This window comes from Panthera pardus, unplaced genomic scaffold (assembly GCF_024362965.1).
Source record: "Panthera pardus isolate Hobbes unplaced genomic scaffold, ASM2436296v1 HiC_scaffold_6, whole genome shotgun sequence".
NCBI classification, from domain to species: domain Eukaryota; kingdom Metazoa; phylum Chordata; class Mammalia; order Carnivora; family Felidae; genus Panthera; species Panthera pardus.
Genome location: NW_026526991.1, coordinates 20635565 through 20661209, shown reverse-complemented (window position 1 = coordinate 20661209; position 25645 = coordinate 20635565). Strand labels below are relative to the sequence as shown.

Genomic DNA, 25645 nt, shown 5'->3' with positions numbered 1-25645 from the left:
TGTGTAGTGCAACTTACAACCAGGCCTTGTGCCACAAGAGTATCTGGTCTGTCTATGCTATGAAGATCTTTATCTATGTGACCATTTGCTCTGAAATTCACTTCTTTATACCCCTACACCTGTCATGCATCCACCCAGTGCACTCTTAGGACTCAGATTTTGTGGACAAGTATGCCTTTTCATCAGAGTTTATTTGCGGAATATACTCAAGTATTGATTGGTTCTGCTTATCACATTCTCCACTCTTTAGTAAGTGGATCACAATGTAAAATGATTTTTCATTAGGCTTCTATTGTTAAGTCTTAGCAGTCATCGTGATTGAAGAGTTTGAGACAAGAAGATCTGATTTTAGTTTTTACTCTGTTGATGAAATTGTTGTATGGTTTTGGACTTATCATGGAACTGTTAGAGACCCCAGCTTCCTCATCTGGAATATGAGGTGGTCGGAATAGATGATCTTTCAGCTTTCTCCCAACTCTGATGTTATCTGCTTGTGGAGTTTTATAATCCAACATGGTTGTTTAAATGGGAGAAGAGCAGTTGTCATAGCAACAATGATTTAATACACAACTCTATTTCTCTTTTTTCAGGTTTATTGAGGTATAATTTAAAAACAAAATAATAATATATTTAAAGTAAACAGCATGATGATTAGATACATGTATAAATTGTGAAGAGTCCCACATTCATCATCTCATATATTACTTTGTATGTGTGTGTGTATATATGTATGTGTGTGTGGTGAGAACACTTAAGTTCTCTCAGCAAATTCCACTTGTATAATACAGTATTATCAACTGTATTCAGCATATTATACATGAGATCCATAGACATTATTCATTTTATAATTGACAGTTTGTACCCTTGTACCAACCTCACCCAGATTTCCCCACCCCTTAACTCTGGTGATCACCAATCATTCTGTTTCTATGAGTTTAATGTGTTTTTTTGTTTTTTTGTTTTGCATTTGTTTTTGTTTATTTTTAGATTATACATTCAAGCGAGATCATACAGTATTTGTCTTCTTTGACTTATTTCATGAAGCATAATGCCCTCTAGGTTCACCCATGTATTGCAAATGGCAAGATTTCCTTCTTTTTTATGGCTGAATAATACTACATTAATAATATTAAATAATATTGTACAGATAATTACCAAATGTTCTTTATCCATTGATAGACCTTCAAGTTGCCTCTATGTCTTGGCTATTGTAAATAATGCTGCAATGAACATGGGGGTACAGATATCTCTTCAAGATAATGATTTAATTTTTTTTGGATACACACCTAGAAATAGGATTGCTGGATACACACCTAGAAATAGGATTGCTGGATCATATAGTAGTTCTAGTGTTAGTTTTCTTAGGAACTTCCATACTGTTTTCTATCGTTCCTGTACTAATTTATATTCTAACCAATAGTGTACAAGGGCCCCCTTTTCTTATTGTACACAATAGTGTACAAGGGCCCCCTTCTCTTTATACATTCTCATAAACATTTGTTATTTCTTGTCTTTTTGATAACAGAAACCCTAGTAGGTGTGAGGTGATACCTAATTGTGGTTTTAATTTGCATTTCTCTGATGATTAGTGATATTGAGCATCTTTTCATGTACCTGTTAGCCATTTGTGTGTCATCTTAAGAAAAATGTCTATGTAGATCTTCTGCCATTTTTAAATTGGATCATGTCCTTGTTGGTTATTGAGTTGTATGATTCTTTATATATTCTGGATATTAACCCCTTATCAGATACATGATTTGCAAATATTTTCTCCCATTGAATAGGTTGCCTTTTCTTTTTGTTGACAGCTTCCTTTGCTGTGCAGAAACTTTTTAGTTTGATGTAGTAACACATATTTATTTTCTTTTGTTGCCCTTACTTTGGATATCAAATCTAAAAGAACATTGCCAAGACCAATGTCAAGGAGCTTACCTGACATTGTCAAGCTCCTATGTTTTCTTCTGAGAGTTTTACAGTTTCAGGTATTCCATTCAAGTATTTAATCCATTTTGAGTTGATTTTTGTGTATGGTGTAAGGTTAGAGGTCCAGTTTCATTCTTTTGAATGTGGCTGTTCTGTTTCCCTAGCATTTATTTATTGAAGAGACTTCCTTTTCCCATTGTGTATTCTTGGCTCTTTTGTCATAAATTAACTGACTATATATGCATGAATTTATTTCTGTACCCTCTTTTCTGTTCCATTGATCTATGTGTGATTTTTATCCTAATACCATATTGTATCAATCACTATAGCTTTGTAATATAGTTTGAAATCAGTAATTGTGATGCCTCCAGTTTTGGCCTTCTTTATTTATATTGTTTTGGCTATTGGAGTTTTTTGTGTGTGTGTGAGTCCATACAAATTTTAGGATTGTTCTATTTCTGTGAAAAATGCCACTGGAATTTTGCTACAGATTTTATTCAATCTGTAGACTACTTTAGGTGGCATGGACATTATAACAATATTCTTCCAATTCATTAGCATGGGATATCTTATCACTTACTTGGGTCTTCTTCAATTTCTTTCATCAGCGTTTTGTGGTTTTCAGTGTACAAATATTTCACCTGCTTGGTTAAATTTATTTCAAAATATTTTACTTTTTCTGACACTGTTGTTAATGAGATTGTTCTCTTTATTTTTCTTTCAGATAGGTTGTTGTTAATGTATAGAAATGTGACTGATTTTTGCATATTTTTATACCCTGGAACTTTACTGAATATATTGTTCTAACAGTTTTTTTTGTGTGGAGTCTTTAGGGTTTTCTATAAATGATACATCATGCAAACTGAGAGAATTTTACTTGTTCTTTCTCCTTTCCAGTTTGGACATCTTTCTTTTTTTTTTTTTTTTCGTACCTAATTGCTGTGGCTAGGACTTCTAGCACCATATTGAATACATGGGCATCCTTTTTTTTTTAATGTTTTTATTTATTTTTGAGATAGAGACAGAGCATGAGCAGGGGAGGGGCAGAGAGAGAGGGAGACACAAAATCTGAAGCAGGCTCCAGGCTCTGAGCTGTCAGCGCAGAGCCTGACGCAGGGCTTGAACTCACAGACTGTGAGATTGTGACCTCAGCTGAAGTTGGACGCTTAACCGACTGAGCCACCCAGGCGCCCCAGGATAGGCATCTTTATATTGTTCCTGATCTTACAGGATGATGTTAGCCATAGGCTTGTCATATGTTTTTATTTTTATTATGTTGAGGTACATTTCTTCTATACTCAGATTGTTGAGACTTTTTATCATGAAAGGATGCTGAATTTTGTCAAATACTTTTTCTGCATATATTGAGGTAATCATCACTTTTATCTTTCATTTTGTTAACGTTGTGTATCACATATATTGATTTGCATGTATTGAACTATCTTTGAATTCCAGGAAGAAATCCTGGAATACACTTGATCATGGTGTATGATCCTTGTAATGTATTGTTGAATTGAATTTTCTAGTATTTTGTCTGAGGATTTTTGAGGATGTTCATCAGGGATATTGGCCTGAAATTTCCTTTCTTTGTAATGTCCTTGTCTGGCTTTGGTGTCAGGGTAATGTTGGCCTCATAACGTGTTGAGAAGTATTCTCTTCGATTGTTTTTTTGAAGAGTTGGGAAATGATTGGTATTCATTTTTCTTTAAATATTTGGAGACTTCACCAATGAAGCCTTCTGTTCTTAGACTTTTGTTCCCTGGGAGGTGTTTTTTTTTAAGTTCTTTATTTTTGGGGGAGGGGGGGGTGAAGCATGGGTCAGTGCATGAGTGGGGGAGGAGCAAGGAGGGAGAGTGAGAATCCTAAGTAGGCTCCTTGACATTAGTGCAGAGCCCGACATAGGGCTCAATCTCATGAACCCTGAAATCATGATCTGAGCCAAAATTATGAGTTGGTTGCCCAACCGACTGAGCCACCCAGGCTCCCCAGGAGGTTTTTGATTACTGATTTTTATCTCCTTCCTAGCAATTGGTCTATTCAGATCTTCTGTTTTTTCATGATTCAGTCCTGGTAGGTTATACATTTCTAGGAATTCATCCATTTTTTTCTAGGTTATCTAATTTGTCAGCATACAACTATTCATATTAGTTTTCTACTGATTCTTAGTATTTCTGTGTTATCAGTTGTAATGCCTCTTTCATTTCTCATTTTTCTTGCTCTTTTTCTTAGTCTAGCTACAGGTTTGTCAATTTTATCTTTAAAAAGAAAACAGCTTTCAGTTTCATTGATCTTTCAAGTCTGTTTTCTTTTCACTCTGATCTTTGTAACATAGTTTCTTCCTTCTGCTAAATTTGGCCAGAGTTTGCTTTTCCCTTTCTAGTTCTTTGGGGTGTACAGTTAGGTTGTTTGAGATGTTTCTTTTTCCTTAATGTAAGTGTTTACCACTATAAGCTGCTCTCTTAACTGCTTTTGCTGCATCCTATACATTTTAGTATATTGTGTTTCTGTTTTATTTGCTCATATTTTTTTTATTTCCCAATTGATTTCTTCTTTGACCTGTTGGTTGTTCAGGGGCATGGTGTTTAATCTCTATGTATTTGCAAATATTCCTTTTTTTTTTTTTTTTTGCAATTCATCTCTAGTTTTATACCATTGTGGTCAGAAGTGATGCTTGATATGATTCCAATATCCTTAAATTTATTAGGATATTTTTGTGGCCTAACTTATGATCTGTCCTGGATAATGTTCCAGGACCTCTTGAGAAAAATTTTTACTCTGCTGCTATTGGATGAAATGTTCTGTATATATCTATTAAGTCCATGTGATCTGGCATGTTGTTTAGGCCAGTGTTTCCTATGAACAGGCTTTCAACACTATATAACAGACGACAAAATAGCTTTAAAAAGTCATATAGAGTAAAAATGTGTGACTATATCCCTTGTTTTGAGTTATCTCAAATCCTTTTGGTAAAGATTTTTGCAAAGTAAGGGATAAATTATTTTAAATAAATGTTTAAGGAAGGAAAAATATATATTTATAATTTAAGATCTCTCAAATGGGCCTTACAATGTAACAGTTGTCTGCCAGATGAATTTTTATTAAGTATTAACAGTATGAGAAATTTAATTAACACTGAAATTAGTCAAGATCAACTTTATAATTCAAATTGCATGAATAACCTTCATTGTTCCTTTGAAATAATCATTGTATATTTGATTAAAAAGTTTCAAAGTGCATGTAATTTAATGTCATTTTGTTGTTGTTCAAACATTTGTTAAATCAAGTGTCTATAGAAGCACATTATATGGCTAAAAATTTAATTGCATTGTTATTAGCATAGAGCTATAACCAGTAAATAATTCGTGGGCTGTATTCTGAACTTAGTTTTGATAAATTTTTAAACTTTTCTAAATTAACATTTGTTTTATGGTCAGTTAAATCAAATATTGATTAAGGACATTCAGACAGAGCCAACTTCACCATCTGTCTCCTTCCCTGTCCCCAAAGTACACTGCCTTGAACATCTGGGAGACTGCGCTGACTTTGAGGAAAGTTCATTGTCAGTAGTGGTGGCCTGAGATAGACCAGGGGCTTGGAATCATTAGCAAAAATATCAATTAGATTAAGGAGAGAGGGGGACCTGAATTACTGTTTCATTGCTATGGTAACAAATTACCACACACTTGGTGGCTTAAGATGGCACAAATTTATTATCTTAAAGTTCTGCAAGATAGAAATTTGACACAGGTCTCAGTTACCTGCGATCAAATTGTTAGCAGAGCTATGTTCCTTTAGAAGCCTCTCTGAGAGAATGTTTTTCTCTTCCTTTTGCTTTTCCAGCTGCCACGTTCCTTGCCTTGTGGCCCCTTCGAGGAGCCAGCAATGGAGCATCTTTCTCTGACCCCAGCCACAAAAGGCTTTTTTTTTTTTTGATTTAAAAGACTGCTTTTAAGGACTCATGATTAGATTAGGTTTCCCCATATAACCCAGCATAATCTCCCCATATCAAAGTCCTTAATCAAATTTGCTAAGTCATCTTTGCCATGTGTGGTAACATATTCACAGATTCCAGGGGTTAGGACTTGGACGTTTTAGGGAAGCCATTATTCTGCCTGCCACAGGACCTGAATTCAGTGTATTGAATTCACTTTCTGCACTTCCTGTGTTCACTGCCCATCTTTTCATTCTCCAGCTTCTTGTGTTTTGCCATCTATTTCTGCCTCAGTTCACTTTAACCCTTTCTCTTCTCAGTTCTCAACTTCTTCCACCTTCCTTTAGCATGCAGTTAGTCCCTTGACTCCTTTCTCCTACTGAAAGCAATATTGCTTTGTAGGCTAATCAGGCTGCCTGGGTTCAAATCCTGGCTGAGCCACCTATGTGTGACCTTCAGTAAGTTACACACTATTTCTGTACCTCACTCGCCTCCTCTGTAAAATGGAGATAAAGAGTGTGTATGTACCATGTATGACTGACACAGTGATTAAATGAGTTAATGTATTTATTACTCTTAGAATGATGCCTGACACATAGTAAACCCTCAACAAATACTAACTATTGTTGCTATTGTTTTGGTTACTCCCCTTCTGGAAGTTCCCTCAAGTTTATCTAGAAGATCTCACTTCTTTTCTCCAGAAATTACAGCATCCCTCAGAGCTTTATCATTAATCTGTCTCCTTCACTGGTTCCCTCAGTGCAGTTCTAGGCAAAGAACTCCAGCCAGAAACATTTCCAAACTCCACACCTCTATTTCTGACAGTGCTGGGTGAACATTTTATTTTGATGTCTAAATCCAAAGAGTGTGGCTTAAAATTAATACCTTGTAAAAGACTTTTACTTCCAGGGGGAGCCAGAGACCTAGCGTATCTAACATCTTACCTATCAAATATCCCATCTGTGTTTTTATTTGTTACTATCTTCAGATCCTAAGTTAATTTTGATTCTTTCCTCACACTCCTAAATCTCAAATAGGTCATTCAATTCTACAGAAGCTACTTTCAATCTCCCTTTAATCTGTTTGTATCGTTATTGCCACTGCTCTGATCCAGGCCCCTATGGCTCTTACCCTGATCTATTTCCCCAGTTGAAGTAGGCAGTCTCTTCTTAAATCCCTGTTCTGATTATGCACCCTCCCAACCTTGCTCACATATCTTTGGTGATTCCTCACTGTCCTAAAATGAAGATTATACTCTAAGTTCAGTATTCAAGGCTCTTGACAAATTGTCTAAAAATTTTAAAATTCCATAGAAAAGAAAGTTGTTGTTATCATTACTTTTAGGCTAAAGAGCCAGTGTTACTGCTCATATATCTGTGTTTTTTAAAATTTTTTTAATGTTTATTTATTTTTGAGAGAGACACAGAGTGTGAGCAGGGGAGGGACAGAGAGAAAGGGAGACAGAATATGAAGCAGGCTCCAGGCTCCGAACTGTGAGCACAGATGCCGATGCGGAGCTTGAACTCACCAACCACGAGATCATGACCTGAGCTGAAGTCAGACACTTAACTGACTTTGCAGGTGCCCCAATGCTCACATATCTTTTATTAATTAATTTTTTAATGTTTATTTTTGAGAGAAAGAGAGATAGACAGAGCATGAGTAGGGGAGGGGCAGAGAGAGGAGGAGACACAGAATCTGAAGCAGGCTCCAGGCTCTGAGCTGTCAGCACAGAGCCTGACATGGGGCTCAAATTCACGAACCATGAGATCATGACCTGAGCCGAAGTCAGATGCTTAACTGATTGAGCCACCCAGGTGTCCCCACTGCTCACATATCTTAAACATGTTTGAAATTGGACACCTCTTCCTTCCATGAATTGGCTCTGTTCTTTCATACCCTCATGCCTTTGTTGCCAAGAATGCTCTTTTCCTCCTTCTCTGCTATTAGAAACTTACCCAGCAGTCTAGACTTAGTGACATGACATACTGCCTTCTTCAAGAGGCCTGATAGTCTTCTCCACAACTCTATGTGGGGAAAACTACAGCCCATGGACCAAATCTGTCCCACTGCCTGGTTTTGAAATTAAAGCTTTATTGGAACTCAGCCACACTCCTTTATTTACTTATTATCGTGGCTGCTGTGGGGCTACCACAGCAGAGTTGAGTAATTGCAGCAGAGATCATATGGCCTGCAAAGCCAAAAATATTTACTCTGTGGCCCTTTATAGGAAAGGTGTGCTGACCCCTTTCACCCCTTGGAGTGTATGTAGTCTGGATCTCCCCTCCCTTGTGGGCTTTCACCCCTCCTACTGTTAGTTACTTCTATATACCTTTTTTCCTTGCAAGAACACAGATTCTGCCTTCATCATCTTTGTTTCTGTCATTGGGCCCAAGAGCATGTACAGCTTAGTAGTTTTCAATAGAAATAAACCATTCTGTAAAAAGAATTCTTTTCAACTAAACTGTGCTCACTTGCCTAAATGAACAAAATCTTATATAAAGCATTGTTCCCTTTAGAGGGTTAATGATTATCATTTGAGGTTACTGGTAACTTCTAGAAGCATTTTGTTGACTGCCAAGATAAGTTAAAGTTGAGTCCAAGGATTTTAAGAAATAATGTTCTTATGCTATTTGAGTTGCTCACTTGGTGATATCACTTAATCATTGGTTCCATTGAAGTTTAGGAATTGCATTGTGTACTTTTTCACAGTGTGTGGGTTTTACCATGTGAAGTAGATACCTAGCTTCTTGGTTACTTTTATTGCCTACCCCCAGCTGTATGTGCTTGGGGTTTGATAACATTTGACCATGCCACTCTATTATGAAAAATGCCAAATAAATTAAATTTGTTTCAGGAATAGCAGAGATGCCTTTTCACTGGCTGCTTAAGGAAAGACCAAATGACCTGATCTTTCTCTCTTCTTTTTATTAAACCCAGGAACTGTTGATATCTTTTTCTAGATTACATTAGGAACCCTAGCTTTTTGCTACTTTAGGACTAGGGTATGCCTTCTCTGTCAGACTGTGAGCACTTTGAACTGTAAAGACTCTATCCTTAATCTCTGAATCCTCAGTGCTTAGCACGGAGTGAGCTCTTAACAAATGTTTCTTCCATGAACCGATCAGTTAACAACTGAAGATCTCAAAAAGAGCTCTTTCCCAAGGTATTAATTTTAAACCATACTCATGTAATTGCCTACTTCCATCTTATTTACATCCTTAAATATCATCTACGACAATTTTTTGTTATAAGTTTAATATGTGTTGGGGTGGGGGGTGGCGGGAATATGTTGTGCCTAAGGCCACAGAACACAAGGAAAACCCTTAAACTTTCATGGAGTAACAAGAATTCCATAGCCATTTTCTCAGTGCTTTCCTGAGTGAGAATGTAAAGATTTAGGATAAGTTAAATATCACAGGATGAGGTGAAGTGAGAAATTCAGGGTTTAGATTAGCCTTCAGAGTAGTGAAGAAAAAAAGTTGACCAAAATGACACAGAACAAGACAACTTGGGAGAATAAAGGTGAAAGATAGCACACATGGAGTTTTTGAGAAACTTCCAAGGAAATTTTCAGTGATACTGTTGTTCACTGGTGAAGATGTGGAAACTTTAAGTGTTAAAATTGAAAGGGATGGATTTCCAAGTCTATGATAATTAAGGTTCAAGAGAAAACAGAATTCTAACAAATGAAGAGATTTTAATAAAGGGGATTCTTCTGTTGCAAAGGAGGGGTTGCATTAAGGAAAGAGGTAGTGAAGAATTCAGGGTCTAGCAACAGTGGGAAGTTTAACTATGTGTAAAGAGGCAAGGGTAATATTAGAGCCCAGTAGAATGAGAGCCATGGAAATGGATTGGGCCACCCATAGGAGCAGATCTTGTAGGGAGGGAGCAGGGAAGAAGTAACTCAGGCAAAACTGTGCAGGCACATTTCATGTCTCTGCTTTCATTATGTCCAGTAACATCCCATTGACTGAAGCAAGTTATGATCACCAAGTCCAAAATCACCGGAGTGGGGAACACACTTTCCCTCCTAACTGGGAAGTACTGATGGGCCACATGGCAGAGAGGAGGTATGAACTGGGGACAGTAATCTACTGTGTCACTGGGGTTCCCTGAAATGAAGTGCTTCTGGTAGAATTCTGTAGCAGAAGGAAAAAAGGAGACTTGAAATCTGCCTCAGCCACAGGAAATAAAGAAGTTACAAAAAGGCTATTTAGAATCTAGTGGTGGGTTTGAAGGAGAGAAACCCTAGTAATTTATATCCAGCACTTTATTTGAATTTAGTAATGCTGGTTAAATATTCTTTTTTTTAAATTTTTTTTTAACGTTTATTTATTTTTGAGACAGAGAGAGACAGAGCATGAATGGGGGAGGGTCAGAGAGAGGGAGACACAGAATCTGAAACAGGCTCCAGGCTCTGAGCTGTCAGCACAGAGCCCGAGGCGGGGCTCGAACTCACAGACCACAGACCGTGAGATCATGACCTGAGCCGAAGTCAGCCGCTTAACCGCCTGAGCCACCCAGGCGCCCCTGGTTAAATATTCTTATAGGCTCTTATCACTCTCTGGTTCTGTAAATTCTTTTTTTTTTCAATGTATGAAATTTATTGTCAAATTGTTTTCCATACTGTAAATTCTTTATGTAGACATTGAGCCAAAAGTTAAATCTCGGTAATATACCTAGTCTTTAGCATGTTGGTCTTTTTTCAAAGTGCTTGAGCGTCTTACGATGCCATGGTAATCCCTGTTACAATGCAGACCAAACAGAAGGAGGCATGACACACCTAAGGACCTGATGTGAGGAGGAAGGTTGGATTGTTGCAAATCTTTTCATCAGGCCTACTGAGACTAAACAGTGCTTCATCTTCAGCCCTCCAGGAGGGCCTCATATGGGTTAAATCTCAGCATCTGTGACTGCTCCCTGGAATGCACCCACATTCAGTTACCCACCATTTCTGGCACTCAAATCTCCTCAGAATGTTTGCTCTGGGTCCACCTGAGCTCATCTGACTGAGATTGCACAAATTCTGACCCCTGTAATGGGAACATGCCTAAGCTTATGATAAGTGGGATGCATTCTTGGCCAAATGCATTCTATATGTTTGAGTGTTTTTTTTTCCTTAGGAGACTGAAGGGTATCAGCTATCTTATAAATATTTTGTAAACTGTATTTTGAGCCAAATGAGAGAAGATATTAGAAAAGCTCCAGAAGTTTGGGAAGTAATTCTAAGCCTCAGGAGCAGGCAGGAGAATTTTCACCTCTGTTCTCATAAGTGTTCTGGGAAGAGGAAATGCTGGATTTGTTCTCCACTTTGTAGTTAAATCTAAGAAAAAGAGAAAACTAGAAATAAACATCCCCCTGCACAAATTGATTTTTTCCTTAATCAGAAATAGATGAGTTTTTTGTTTTGCTCATGGTAGTGACATTCAAAACATAGGTTTTCAGTGTTTTGAAAAATAATTTATCTAAGAAATGACTAGGAGTGTGATAGAACACAGAGGTGCTATGGCTGCAAGTTGTAAAACACCAACAGAACTGCAGATGTTCCTGTGGCACAGAGCTCTTCTGAATCACAGGAGTGACATTTAGATGAAAGCAAATCGTTTTTCCACGGGCGCACTTGTACTGCGCAGTGCAGCTGGAGCTAGTGCACCTTGGAAGTGAGCCAGAGAGAAGGAGCACCAAAGAATATTATTTTATTGAGAACAATATTCACATGTGAGATAGGATTTTAAGAGAAATACAGGAGGTGCTTAAAATAAATCTGAGTTTGTTTTCTGTTCTCAAAATATTAAACATTTCTTGTGTTCTGTGGACTCACCAAATTTTTCGGGAAGAGATTCAGGCCAAGTAGGAAAGATGGGTTTGAAATATGGGAGACAGTGTTGAACAAGAGTGACTTTGGGACATGTCCACACAGCTGAAGATATGGAAGTTCACTTGGAGAAAGGGTGGAGAGAAAGAAAAGAGCAAAGTCAAAACCTTGGGGAATACCTGCTATGGTAGGCTGATAATGGCCCCCCGATATACATCCATGTTCTAATCCCCAAAGCCTATAGAGGTGACCTTATTTGAAAAGAGTCTGTAGATGTGATTAAAGACCTTAAGGTGAAAAGATTATCTTGTATTATCCAGGTGGGCCTTATATGCCACCATGCCTGTCCTTGTAGGAAAAAGGCAGATGGAGATAGGAGGTGATGAGACTATGGAGACAAGAGATTGGAGTGATGTGATCACAAGGCAAATACCAAGGAATGTCAGCACCCTTGAGAGGTTGAAAGTAGCAGGGAGATGTCACCCACAGAGACTTCTGGAGGAATCACAGTCCTCCTAACACCTTGATTTCAGACTTCTAGCCTCCCAAACAGGGAGATAATAAATTTCTTTTGTTTCAAGCCACCAGAGCTGTGGTAATAAGTTATGGTAGCCCGAGGAAACTAACACTTTCACCCTTGAGAACAAGAGAGAGGAGAGTTTACAGTTAGGAGAGGAAGCGGTAAGAAGAGTGTCATAGAATCCAAAGAGACTGTTTAAAAGCAGATGAGCAGAGCCAACAGTGTTAAATTCTAGGGCCTAAGGGGTGAGATTGAAACGTTCAGCGGAGTCATTGATATGATAGAAGGCAGTGATGACCTCTGCCTTGCACTGAGCAGCTGCTGTGTGCTGGGCACTGCCCTGAGCACTTTGTAGATATTAACTCATTCTCACGATTCTGAGGTAGAAAACTGTTGTTATTCTCATTTTACAGATGACTAAACTGAGGCACAAAAGATTAAGTAACTTGCACTAGGTAAAATAGGTAGAAAAAGGTGTGGCCAAGAATTGGACCCAGAAACCCTGACTCCAGTACTCACATGTTAACACCTACTGTACTTGCTGTCTTCGTTCCTAAAAAGATGTGTTTCCCAAGGTTCTGCCTACAGATTTTTTTTTATCAAGTAAGGTAGATGATAGGTCTCAAGAGAAAAAGATACTCTTTTTTAAAGATATTTTAAGGTAGAAAAGTAGGAAGACTAGAAGCTTTACATTGCCTGGGCTCCACCTTTTCAGCTGAGTTGGGGAGGAAGCTATCTGCTGAAGTTGAGGAAAGCAGCCAAGTTTCAGGCCTGAAGAAGTCTAGGAAAGGTGATGAGTGTATAGTGAAACAGGAAGCATAAAATTAAAAGTTGCATGAGTCAACATACTCAGTATCATTTCCTTGCCTGTCTTGACTCTGCTCTGCCTATGCCGAAGGAGTCTTTGCACCATGTAGAATGCATCGTGCAGAAGGAGAAGGAGATGAAGGCAAATTGTCATCCCACATCTCTGTATGGATTGTACTTTGTTCAGAGCTGAGGAAGGAATTGAAGTACATAGTGTGATCCTTGCCCTTAGAGACTCTTGAGATAGCTGGAGAAATGGGACAGCCATGTGCTGATGGGTGAAGGAGAGTACAAGAGCATATCATGGTAAAGGCTAACTGCAAGATTAGAGACAGTGTTGACTCTGAGCCAGAGGAACCAGAAAGGCTTCAAGGAGAAGGTGAAGTTTCAGCTCATTCTTAATGAGGCATTTGATAGCTGTTCAAGAACCAGGAAGACATTTCAGAATGGATGGAAAAGAGGGCGAAGACATGGTTTCATAGGAGTTTGGGTTAAAGGAATGTCAGCATACCATACCTTCCAACCCTGCCTTGTTAAGTTATTTAGAACCATTATATACTTAAAACAGTCTATGTATTGGTATATAGCTAATTTAATCAGTTTAATTACATTCACCAGGCTACCTGCAATAGTGGAAAAGATTAGGGTTAAAATTTCAGTTACTTGTTTGACCTTGGACAAGTAACTTTGCCTCTTGGGCCTCAGGTTTCCTGTTGGTAAAATGTAGATGCCAATTCTCTGTCTTATAGGATTGGGGTGAGGCATTAACGGGGTAATTATCAGTATTTACCACAGTGCCTGGCATTTAATAGATAATCATCAATGTTTTTTTCAAAGTAGTTAAGACCAAATTGGATGATGCAACTTATTGACTGATAATTCATTTCTGAAGATGTGACTGCTGAGTCTTCTATAAATGTTAACTTTTCATGTCTGGAGTATATTTGATGTTTTGCGTGCTATTTGTTTACATATTTCTCTGCCATGGACTTTGCCATTGTATGAGGAGAGCTCTGATGAGCCAGGTACTTTATCTGCAACTCTGAGAAATCTTAATTTCTGGAGGACCGTATGGATTTGCTGAGGCAATAAGGGTTTCTTCCCAATTCCCTTGTAACATACCCATCTTCCTCATTTCTATTCTCTCCTGGCCATACTCGTGAATTTTTTTTGTTTTTTACATTTTGACATCACACCACATGATCTACATTATTATATTTTTAACATGTAATGTTCAACAATTCCAAGTATCTGTGCCGTTTATTTCCACAGTGTGATTTTTATTCTCATTTCTAACATTTTATACCTCCTTGACAGGAGTTCTATAAGAACTAGAAGTGCCACAGTGAGTCACAGTTGTAGTTCCTTTAGCCCAATAATCCTCTGTAAAAGGGACAAGAAATGTTGAAAGAGTGGTCTGTTTCATGGTTGCAAACTCAGACTGCATGTACTCTCTGATGTTGACTTAAAACATCTCTCCCAGCCCCTTCATCTGACACCTAAAAATTTGTCTGCATTCTTCTGGAGTCTTTATGGGTCTGAAGATAGTCATTTTGCATCTCTCTGGAAATGTGGAACATACAACCATGATAGAAAGCATGACATGGTGAAAATACCAGTTTGATGCCACTGTGTTAGTCCTGGCCACAGAAAGACACCTAGGAGTAGAAGGCCCACACTTGCCCAGGTGTCTGAGCATCAGAGTGGTACATGTACTGTGAGGGCAAAGCTGCCAGGCTGTCTCCCAAGGGACCACCCAGCATGGCTGGCCTTACCTGGGTGAATTTCCCAAGAACAAATCTCAGACTTATAGCATTGAAGGCTTAGAAACCAGATCTTGTGGGCAGATTCATTCTAAGCAATCATGAGGAGATTGACATATAGAAAGAAACTCAGGATGCCAGTTTGTTAGCCCACACTGAGAACCTTGGTTCCTGGGTAGATAGGAACATTAGTATGATTACTCTCTTCCTGCATTGGAAGCCAAATCTTAATCTGAAGGTTGCCTGGTGAGTGCTGTTAGAGCAAGGGCAGTTAAATGGATAAAGGAGAGTAAAATTGTGTCTCAGGACTGTCTGGCTGTTGGAACTCTTTTTTAAGGTTTATTTATTTTGAGAGTGAGAGAAAAACAATGAGTGGGGGAGGGGCAGAGAGAGGGAGGGAGAGAGAGAATCCCACTGTCAGCGTGGAGCCTGATGCAGGACTCAAAGGAACCATGAGCTCAGAACCTGAGCCAAAACTGAGAGTTGGATGCTTAACAAACTGAGCCACCCAGGCACTCCTGGCTGTTAGAACTCTTGAACTTAGAGGCTGTTACCTGGATGGGCACTGCTCATGTTTGTTTATTACAGGTTTTGTTATTGTTGTTCTTTTTATTCTTGGCTGACCAAACTTCATTCTGATTTGAGGTTTCTTAAAATTTTTTAGAATTTACCGTCTGGCCCAAGTCATGTCTTTTTTCCTCCCCTTGGGGAAATTTAAGATGACTCTTTATATTTCTTTTAAAAATTTTTTTTAACGTTTATTTATTTTTGAGACAGAGAGAGACAGAGCATGAACAGGGGAGGGGCAGAGAGAGAGGGAGACACAGAATCTGAAATGGGCTCCAGGCTCTGAGCTGTCAGCACAGAGCCCGACGCGGGGCTCGAAACCACGGACCGTGAGATCATGACCTGAGCCGAAGTCGGACGCTTAACCGACTGAGCCACCCAGGTGCCCCAAGATGACTCTTTGTATTTCTGACGTGACTCGTGATTGCTGATTTACAATTTACCTTTGAGCAGGCTTTTGTATCCCTTATTTCTGGGTTTTTGGTAGACTTCTTACTGTGGCCTTCCAGGACTAATAAGTAGACTGATTGTTTTACCCTGACAGGCTCAGTTTCCTCATCTGTATAAAGCACCCGATTAAATGCCAGCCACTAAGATAATTTTCAGGACTAAATTTCTACCTTAAAATTCAAGATATTCTCCTCTTAATAAAAGGTTCTGCAATTTGTTGAAACTCAGCTTTCCTCCATCAGATAGCATCACTCCTGACCATGTTTCCCTGACTGGTTGGCATTAAATAAGGCTAACACCGGGGCGCCTGGGTGGCTCAGTCGGTTAAACGTCTGACTTCGGCTCAGGTCATGATCTCACGGTCTGTGAGTTCGAGCCCCGCGTCGGGCTTTGTGCTGACAGCTCAGAGCCTGGAGCCTGCTTCGGATTCTGTGTCTCCCTCTCTCTCTGACCATCCCCCGTGTATGCTCTGTCTCTTTCTGTCTCAAAAATAAACAAACATTAAAAAAAAAATTTAAAAAAAAAAAAAAATAAGGCTAACACCTTTCCTTGGCTTTCTTTTTTTAAATATCTGGATTTAGTTTTCCATGAGCTTGAATTCTAGCTCTTTCCTCATGGTGCTTCTTTGGACAAAACTTACTTTTATATTCACTGTAGCTTCTAAAATGATTTTCCAATTATCTTTTCCATCGGTAATTTATTAGCTGGAAATCTGCAGTGAAGAACTTTATCTTATCAATTATTTGGTTACCTTGAAATGTGGTTAGTAAAGGAAAGGCAGGGATAAATGCTTCTTTCCTTTTATTTATCAATTTTCTGAGTAATTGGTATTTTAGCAACCTCTAATGGTGATCAATGAGTGTTCTTTAAGAAAATCTTTTCATTATTAATTTGTTATTAATATTTTTAAAACTCTTTTGAATTTTTTATGTGGTTCATATGTATTAGTAGGCATAGTTCATATTCATATAATGTGTAAGGCAATACAATTAATATTGTTTTTGATCAGATTCACAAGATGTCTAGAGTTTGCTTTAAAATACTCCAGCACCTAAAAAACAAATCAACAACAAAGGGAGTGGAATAGATGAAAAAAGATTAGAAAAATCTTTTATTCTCCTCAGCTTTATAGAAAAATCTTGATGTTTGTTAAAGCTAGGTGATGGGTACATGGGGTTTTTTGTACTATTATTTTTGCTTTTGGTATGTTTGAAATTTTCCTGGAAAAAATAGGTCTCAAAAGGTATATAATTCTAAGGTTATCAGAGGTGTAAATCCAAGTTCAGTCTTCAACTGTTCTCTACATGAGTCCTGTGGAAAAACTTCTCAATTATTTCTTAATTAAAAAGTTGCTTGGGGACTACTGGGAAGATGGTAGAGAAGGAGGACCCTAAACTTACCTTGTCTCACAGATACAACTAGATGATGCTTGCTTCAGAGCAAACAAACCAGAAAAGGGCCCAAAGCCTGGCCAAACACACTCCACAAGTAGAGGTAGAGAAGAGGCCACACAGAAGAGGGTAGGAGGGGCAAGGATTCTGAGAACCTAAACCCCTAGAGTCTAATCACAGGAGGGAGGGAGCTTCAGGTGCAGAGTGGTGAGAGACAGACTAGCACACTGGGGAGCCTATAAAGGGAAGAGAAATCCCCATAACATTTGGCTCTGAAAATCAGGGGCTGAATTTCATGAGTACTTACAATAACAGGACTTAAAGCTTCGAACTTTAAAAATCAGCGGGCTCAGCTCTAAGAGAGCCTAGAGGGTGATAGAAAGCTGAGCCCCTGCCCTTAAAGAGAGCATAGCTAACAGCCTGTGGATATACAGCTTGAAGCAGCAGTTTAAAAGTCACCTGGAGCTTACAGGAGGGAAAGTCAGTTACTAATCTGAGTTCCCTGAGAGACTTTTCTAGGAAAAAACAAGCTTTTCTACGAACAAACAAATGTTCCTTTTCTAGGAACATTTCACTCCCCTACCTCTCATCATAAACACACAGCCACCTGTGAGAACTAGTGTGGCTCCTGCACTCACTTCCTAACTTGGCTTACACCATACCCTGCCTCTCCAGCCAGACCTGCCTCCGTCTGTGGATCCCCTCTCCCAAAAGACCCATGTAAACCTTGCCAGCACTGTATCTTCCAACCTTCCATGGAAGACGTGGGCACCTTGTTAAAACTGTACCCATTGCCTGGGGACTCTTTGTGGAGTGGCCCAGCTGGCCCAGGTCTCCACTTCAGCTGTGCCTTTCATGTGGAGGAGGACCTGCACCACCTAGTTAAAAGTGCACAGCTGGTCTACTACTTTCAAGAACAAGGGATGTAGCTGACTTCCTGAACACAGAGAAACACACAGAGAAACTAGACAAAATGAGAAGACAGAGGAATATATCACAAATGAAAGAATAGGACAAAACCACAGCAAGAGACCTAAGTGAAATGGATATGAGTAACATGTTTGAGAGAGAATTTAAAATACTAATCATAAAGATACTCACTGGACTTGATAAAAGGGTGGAGGACATCAATGAGACCCTTAACAAAGAGATAGATAACATAAAAAAAATGAACCAATAAGAGATGTGTAGAACATAATGAAATTAAAAATAAACTTGATGGAATAAATAGGCTGGAAGAAGCAGAGGAGTGAATTAATGAACTAGAAGACAGTATTGGAAAGTAATAAAGCTGAAGAAATGAGAGAAAAAGAATTATGCAAAAGGAGAATAGACTTAAGGAACTCAGTGAGTCCATCACACATAAGAGCATTTGCATTATAGGGATCCCAGAAGGAGAAGAGAGAGAAAAGTGGGGGAAGAAAATTTATTTGAAGAAATAATAGCTGAAAATTTCCCTAATCTAGGGAAGGAAACTGATATCCAAGATCCAGGAGGTGCAGAGATTCCCCCAACAAAATCAACCAAAGGAAGTCCACACCAAGACATAGTAATTAAAATGGTAACAAGTAGTGATAAAGAAAAAAATTTTAAAGCAGCAAGAAAAAGAAGACAGTTACATACAAGAGAATCCCCATAAGGCGATCAGTGGGTTTTTCAGCAGAAATTTTACAAGCCAGAAGGAAGTGGCATGATATACTCAAAATGCTGAAAGGGAAATATCTACAGCCAAGAATACTCTTTATAGCAAGGCTATCATTCAGAATAAAAGGAGAGACAGAGTTTCACAGACAAAACCTAAAGGAGTTCATGACCACTAAACCAACGCTGTAAGAAATATTTTTAAAAAATTTTTGACAGTTGATTTATTTATTTTGAGAGAGACAGAGACAGCGTGAGGTTGGGAGAACCAGAGAAAGGGAGGGAGGGAGGGAGGGAGAGAGGGAGGGAGGGAGAGAGAGAGAGAGAGAGAGAGAGAGAATATGAATCCCAAGCAGGCTCTGTACTGCCAGCACAGAGCCCAACATGGGGCTCGAACTCACAAAACTGTGAGATCATGACCTGAGCTGAAACCATGAGTTGGCTGCTTAACCAACTAACTGAGCCCCCCAGATGCCCCTACTAGAAATATTAAAAGGACTCTTTAAAAAGGAAAGACCATAAGTAAAAGTATGGAAAGGAAAAATCACAAAAGCAGTTAAAAAAAGAAAAGTATTTCTTGGCACAAGAACAGACACTTAGATCAATGGAACAGAATACAGAACCCAGAAATGGACCCACAAACATATGGCCAACTAATCTTTGACAAAGCAGGAGAGAATATCCAATGGAATAAAGACAGTCTTTTCAGCAAGTGGTGCTGGGAAAACTGGACAGCGACATGCAGAAGAATGAACCTGGATCACTTTCTTACACCATGCACAAAAATAAATTCAAAATGGATGCAAGACCTCAATGTAAGACAGGAAGCCATCAAAATCCTCTAGGAGAAAGCAGGCAAAAACCTCTTTGATCTTGCCCGCAGCAACTTCTTACTCAACACGTCTCCAGAGGCAAGGGAAACAAAAGCCAAAATGAACTACTGAGACCTCATCAAAATTAAAAGCTTCTGCACAGTGAAGGAAACAATCAGCAAAACTAAAAGGCAACTGACAGAATGGGAGAAGATATTTGCAAATGACATAGCAGATAAAGGATTAGTTTCCAAAATCTATAAAGAACTTATCAAACTCAACACCCACAAAACAAATAATCCAGTGAAGAAATGGGCAAAAGACATGAATAGACACTTCTCCAAGGAAGACATCCAGATGGCCAACCAACACATGAAAAAATGCTCAACATAACTCATCATCAGGGAAATACAAATCAAAACCACAAGGAGATACCACCTTACACCTGTCAGAATGGCTAACATTAACAACTCGGGCAACACAGATGTTGGTGAGGATGCGGAGAAAGAGGATCTGTTTTGCATTGTTGGTGTCAATGCAAGCTGGTGCAGCCACTCTGGAAAACAGTATGGAGGTTCCTCAAATAACTAAAAATAGAACTACTCTACAACCCAGCAATTTCACTACTAGGCATTTATCCATGGGATACAGGGGTGCTGTTTCAAAGGGACACATGCACCCCCATGTTTATAGCAGTACTATCAACAATAGCCAAAGTATGGAAAGAGCCCAAATGTCCATTGATGGATGAAAGGATAAAGAAGATGTAGTATATATATACTCGGCAATCAAAAAGAATGAAATCTTGCCATTTGCAACCATGTGGATGGAACTGGAGGGTATTATGCTAAGTGGAATTAGTCAGAGAAAGACAAAAATCATATGACTTCATTCATATGAGGACTTTAAGAGACAAAACAGATGAACATAAGGGAAGGGAAACAAAAATAATATAAAAACAGGGAGGGGGACAAAATAGAAGAGACTCATAAATATGGAGAACAAACTGAGGGTTGCTGGAGCGTTTGTGGGAGGGGAGATGGGTAAATTGGTAAGAGGCATTAAGGAATCTACTCCTGAAATCATTGTTTCACTATATGCTAACTAATTTGGATGTAAATTTTAAAAAATAAAAAAAAATTTAAAAAAATGTTTCTGTAATCAGTCAAGGGATCCACAAAATAAAAGGATGTAAAATATGACACCATGTAACTAAAACATGGTGGGAGGGAGAGAAGTAAATAATGGGTTCAAATTTAAGTGACAGTCAACTTAATATAGACTGCTATATACATAAGATGTTATACATAATCCTACTGGTAACCACAAAGCAGAACCTCCTAATATGCAAAAAAAGAAAGGAATACAAGTATATCACTAAAGAAAAGCAGCAAACCATGAAAGAAGGAAAATATCAGAGAAAACAACTATAAAAACAACCACAAAATAAGTAACAAAATGGCAATAAATACATATCTGTCAATAATTACTTTGCATGTAAATGGACTAAATGCTCCAATCAAAAAAGACATAGGGTGACAGTGGATTAAAAACAAAAAAAACAAAAAAAACAAGACCTATCTATATGCTGCCCACAAGAGACTCATTTCAGACCTGAAGACCCCTGCGGATTGAAAGTGAGGGGATGGAGAAACATTTATCATGCAAATGGGGGTCAAAAGAAAGCTGGAGTAAATATCTTCTCCCATTCTGTCAGTTGCCTTTTAGTTTTGCTGATTGTTCCTTCACTGTGCAGAAGCTTTTAATTTTGATGAGGTCCCAGTAGTTCATTTTGGCTTTTGTTTCCCTTGCCTCTGGAGACGTGTTGAGTAAGAAGTTGCTGCGGGCAAGATCAAAGAGGTTTTTGCCTGCTTTCTCCTAGAGGATTTTGATGGCTTCCTGTCTTACATTGAGGTCTTGCATCCATTTTGAGTTTATTTTTGTGTATGGTGTAAGAAAGTGGTCCCGGTTCATTCTTCTGCATGTATTTATCCAAGGGATACAGGTGTGCTGTTTTAAAAGGACATATGCACCCCAATGTTTATAGCAGCACGTCAACAATAGCCAAAGTATGGAATGAGCCCAAATGTCCATCAATGGATGATTGAATAAAGAAGATGTGGTGTGTATGTGTATGTGTGTGTGTGTGTGTGTGTGTGTGTGTGTGTGTGTGCGCGCACACACACACACACACACACACACAATAGAGTATTACTCGGTGATCAAAAAGGATGAAATCTTGCCATTTTCAACTACATGGGTGGAACTGGAGGGTATTATGCTAAGCAAAATTAGAGAAAGACAAATATATGACTTCACTCATATGAGGACTTTAAGAGACAAAACAGATGAACATAAAGGAAGGGAAACAAAAATAGTATAAAAACAGAGAGGGGGACAAAACATAAGAGACTCTTAAATATGGAGAACAAACAGAGGGTTACTGGAGGGGTTGTGGGAGGGGGATGGGCTAAATGGGTAAGGAGCATTAAGGAATCTACTCCTGAAATCATTGTTGTACTATATGCTAACTAATTTGGATATAAATAAAAAAAATAAAAACAGTAGTAGCAATATTTAAATCAGACAAAATAGATTTTAAAACAAAATCTATAAAAAGATGCAGAGAAGAACACTATATAAATAAAAGCAAAAATAAACTATTGGGACTACATCAAAATAAAAAGTTTCTGTACAGTGAAGGAAATAATCAACAAAACTAAAAGGCAACCTACTTCAGAAGGTATTTGTGAATGACATATCTGATAAAGTGTTAGTATCCCAAGTACATAAAAAACTGATACAACTCAACACCAAAACCCCACAAATAATTCAACTAAAAAATGTACAGAAGACATAAATAGACATTCTGCAAAGAAACAGGCACATGAAAAGATGCTCAACATCACTAATCATCAAGGAAATGCAAATCAAAACTAGTGAGATAGCACCTCACACCTGTCAGAATGGCTAAAATCAACAACACAAGAAATTAGTATTGCCAAGAATACAGAGAAGGGGAAACCCTCTCGTACTGTTGGCGGGAATGCAAATTGGTGCAGCCATTGTGGAAAACAGTATGGGGGTCCTCAAAAAATTAAGAATAGAACTACTTTAGAACCCAGGAATTGCACTACTGGGTATTTACCCCCAAAATACAAAAACACTAACCCAAAGGGATACATGCACCTTTATTGCAGCATTATTTACAATAGGCAAATTATGGAAGTAGCCCAAGTGTTCATCAATGAATGAATGGATAAAGAAGATGTGGAATACATATATACACATATACATACATACGGTGGAATATTATTTAGCCATAAAAAAGAATGAAACCTTGCCATTTGCAACAGCATGAGTGGAGCTAGAGAGTGTAATACTAAGCAAAATAACTCAGGGAAAGAAAAATACCATGTGATTTCACTTATGTGGAATTTAAGAAACAAATGAGCAAAACTAAAAAAAAAGAGAGACAGAGCAAGAAACAGACTCTTTAACTATAGAGAACAAACTGATGGTTACCAGAGGGGAGTGGGTGGGGGGATAGGTTAAAAAGGTGATGGGAATGAAGTTGTACATTTGTTGTGATCACAGAGTGATGTGTGGAATTGTTGAATCACTATATTGTACATCTGAAACTAATAGAATACTATATGTTAACTCTACTGTAATTAAAATATTTTTTAAAAAGAAAGAAAAAAAGTTTCTCAATTTTTATTGAAAATCCAAATAACCCAGCAACAGTTTCTAACCAAATAAATGCATATTTCCCAGGATTTTGGGCAGAATTTTAATATTTGACTTTTTTGGGTCTCCATTCATAAAGCTTTGTCATGATAACTGAGGATGTCCACTTTTGAATGAAATAATGTTCAGTATATAATGCAATGTGAAAATCAATTGGTATCAAAATTGTAGTGTCATTATCATCCCTCAAGAAGTTGAACCATAGCTACTTATGCTGCCTGTATCTCATGCCAGAAAATAATTTGGCATCTTAGCCATTCAGAACTGACTTATTTAATAAAATGCTTCTATTTCTCATTCCAGGTTTAAGTTTATCTATTCATGGGGCTGAAAAGCGTTTGCAAATCCATCAACGGCGAAGTGTCGCAAGCCGCCCAGGGTCACGTCGCCTGCCTGTGGTCAGGCATTCCTCACTTCCACCAGGCAGAAGGTCAGTAAAAATGGAGGCAAGCTCTTCTGGAATCACTAATGGGAAAACCAAAGTCTTCCACCCAGGTAAGGCATGGGGAATGCTCAAGACACCCATTTTAGCAGCAACCTAATGCTGTCTGCATTATATCTTGTTACCTAATTATGCCATACTTCCAGTTAAACTTGCCTTTTTAAACAGTTTTGTTTTTTTCCTTGTCTTCTCTTTGGTCAGTGGTAAATGTCACCAATAGCAGTAAGAGAAAGAGCTTGACGTGTCAGAAAAGGTTAACACTACATTCTACCTACAGTGGTAGAATCTAAGTAAAAATACAAGTGAGTAAACTTTGATTTCAAAAAACCATATTGTACAATAAAACAAAAGAGAGATTTGACCACTTTCTTGATAATTTTCTCTATGATACTCCAGGGAAAAAGCCAAGCTAAAAATGCCCACTTTGAATTGTAAGTTATCTGGCTTGCCTTGGCTATATTCTATGGAGATTAGGAGAGCATACTGGAGCTGTATTAAGTTTCAAGGCTCTGGAAAATGTCTGTATTTCTTTAAAATGTTAAAATGAGTCGATATTAAAATAGGTAATTTCAACTAAAAGGTTTTATTTGCTTGTGTGGATGAGGAGCTCATCTAAGCATTGACTCATTCATTCATTCATTCATTCAGTGAATTTAATGAGTACCTGCTCTATGCCAGGCATTGTTTTGGGTGCTGAGGCAACATTTCTGCCAGTCTGATTCATAGGCACATTGATTGAATTGCGAGGCAGTTCAGAAGTCCTTTAGTATAACTGTTATGTGATCCTTATTCCTCTGTGTTATGTCTTGGCAGGTGGCTACCCAGACTCAACTAAAGCCAAGCCTCCATCTCTAGATATGTCACACCATCTCTCTCTCAACCGATGACCTTGTTTCCTAACCTCACTGAGCTACCCCAGGGCTGTGGGGCATTAATTACTGAGGATTCCTTACTCTCCACCTCCAAATTTATCTCTACTTACTTTCATCAGACTTCTCTTTCCTCTAGTTTTCAGAAAATGAAGGTCTTCCCACTGTCCTTGACTAAGCCTTCACCTGTGGGCTTGGCCACCCCTCTTCTCTTGAACCTCTCTCAGGAGGGTGTGTACCCTCATTCTCATCTTTTCCCCTGCTTTACTGTTGGCTCTTCCTCCTCAGTCTATGAAGAAGGCTTAAGCTTCTCGCATTCTAATGTTTTTATTTGACACTGTCCTTTTCTCTCTACTGCCAGTTTTCCTCCTCCCTTTTAAGCCACGCTTGTAGAAGAATAGTTTTATTTTCTCTTCTCTCTCACTTCTCAGCCACTCTTGAACCTAGTACAATCTGATTTGTAGATCATAGCTGTTCTTGAGTGACCTCCTTAGTGACCTCCTTTTGTTGTAGTGTGCTGAATGGCAGACTCTTCTGATACACCAGACTGGGTGCTTCAGATTGCCACTGCTTCCCCACTACACTGTTCCCTGTCTTCCATGATAGCCTTCTTTCTTGGTTCTCCTCCTACCTCCCTGACAGGTAACATGGGTGGTTTCCCAGTCACTAGCATCACTCTCTTCCCCTTGCTTCCTGTCCTAGTACATTCTTCATATCAAATCCAAAATGATTCATCTCTACTCCTAATAATGCCATTCACCTTGTTGGTCCTACTGATTATGAGGTAAAGTTACAACCTCTGAGCATGTTAAAAACAAATGCCCTTGCTGATATAGTCCTCCTGCCTCTCATCCTTCATTTGTCCTCCCTCTGCCTGAAACTTTATATTCTAGTATATCAGTCCCAGTTCAATCAGAAAAGCGGAACCAGTAGAAGATGGATATTTAGAGATTTATTTCAA

General features: G+C 38.5%; 1 protein-coding gene across 6 annotated transcripts in view; it reads left to right on the top strand.

Moving 5' to 3' along the window:
* Positions 1-25645, top strand: part of ANO4 (anoctamin 4) — a 418329-nt gene that overhangs the window by 162334 nt on the left and 230350 nt on the right. For all 6 annotated transcript variants that reach the window (XM_053894722.1, XM_053894723.1, XM_053894720.1 and 3 more), the window contains one exon: positions 23677-23868. In XM_053894722.1, the coding sequence (XP_053750697.1) occupies positions 23677-23868 (192 nt within the window). The remainder of the gene's footprint in view (positions 1-23676; positions 23869-25645) is intronic.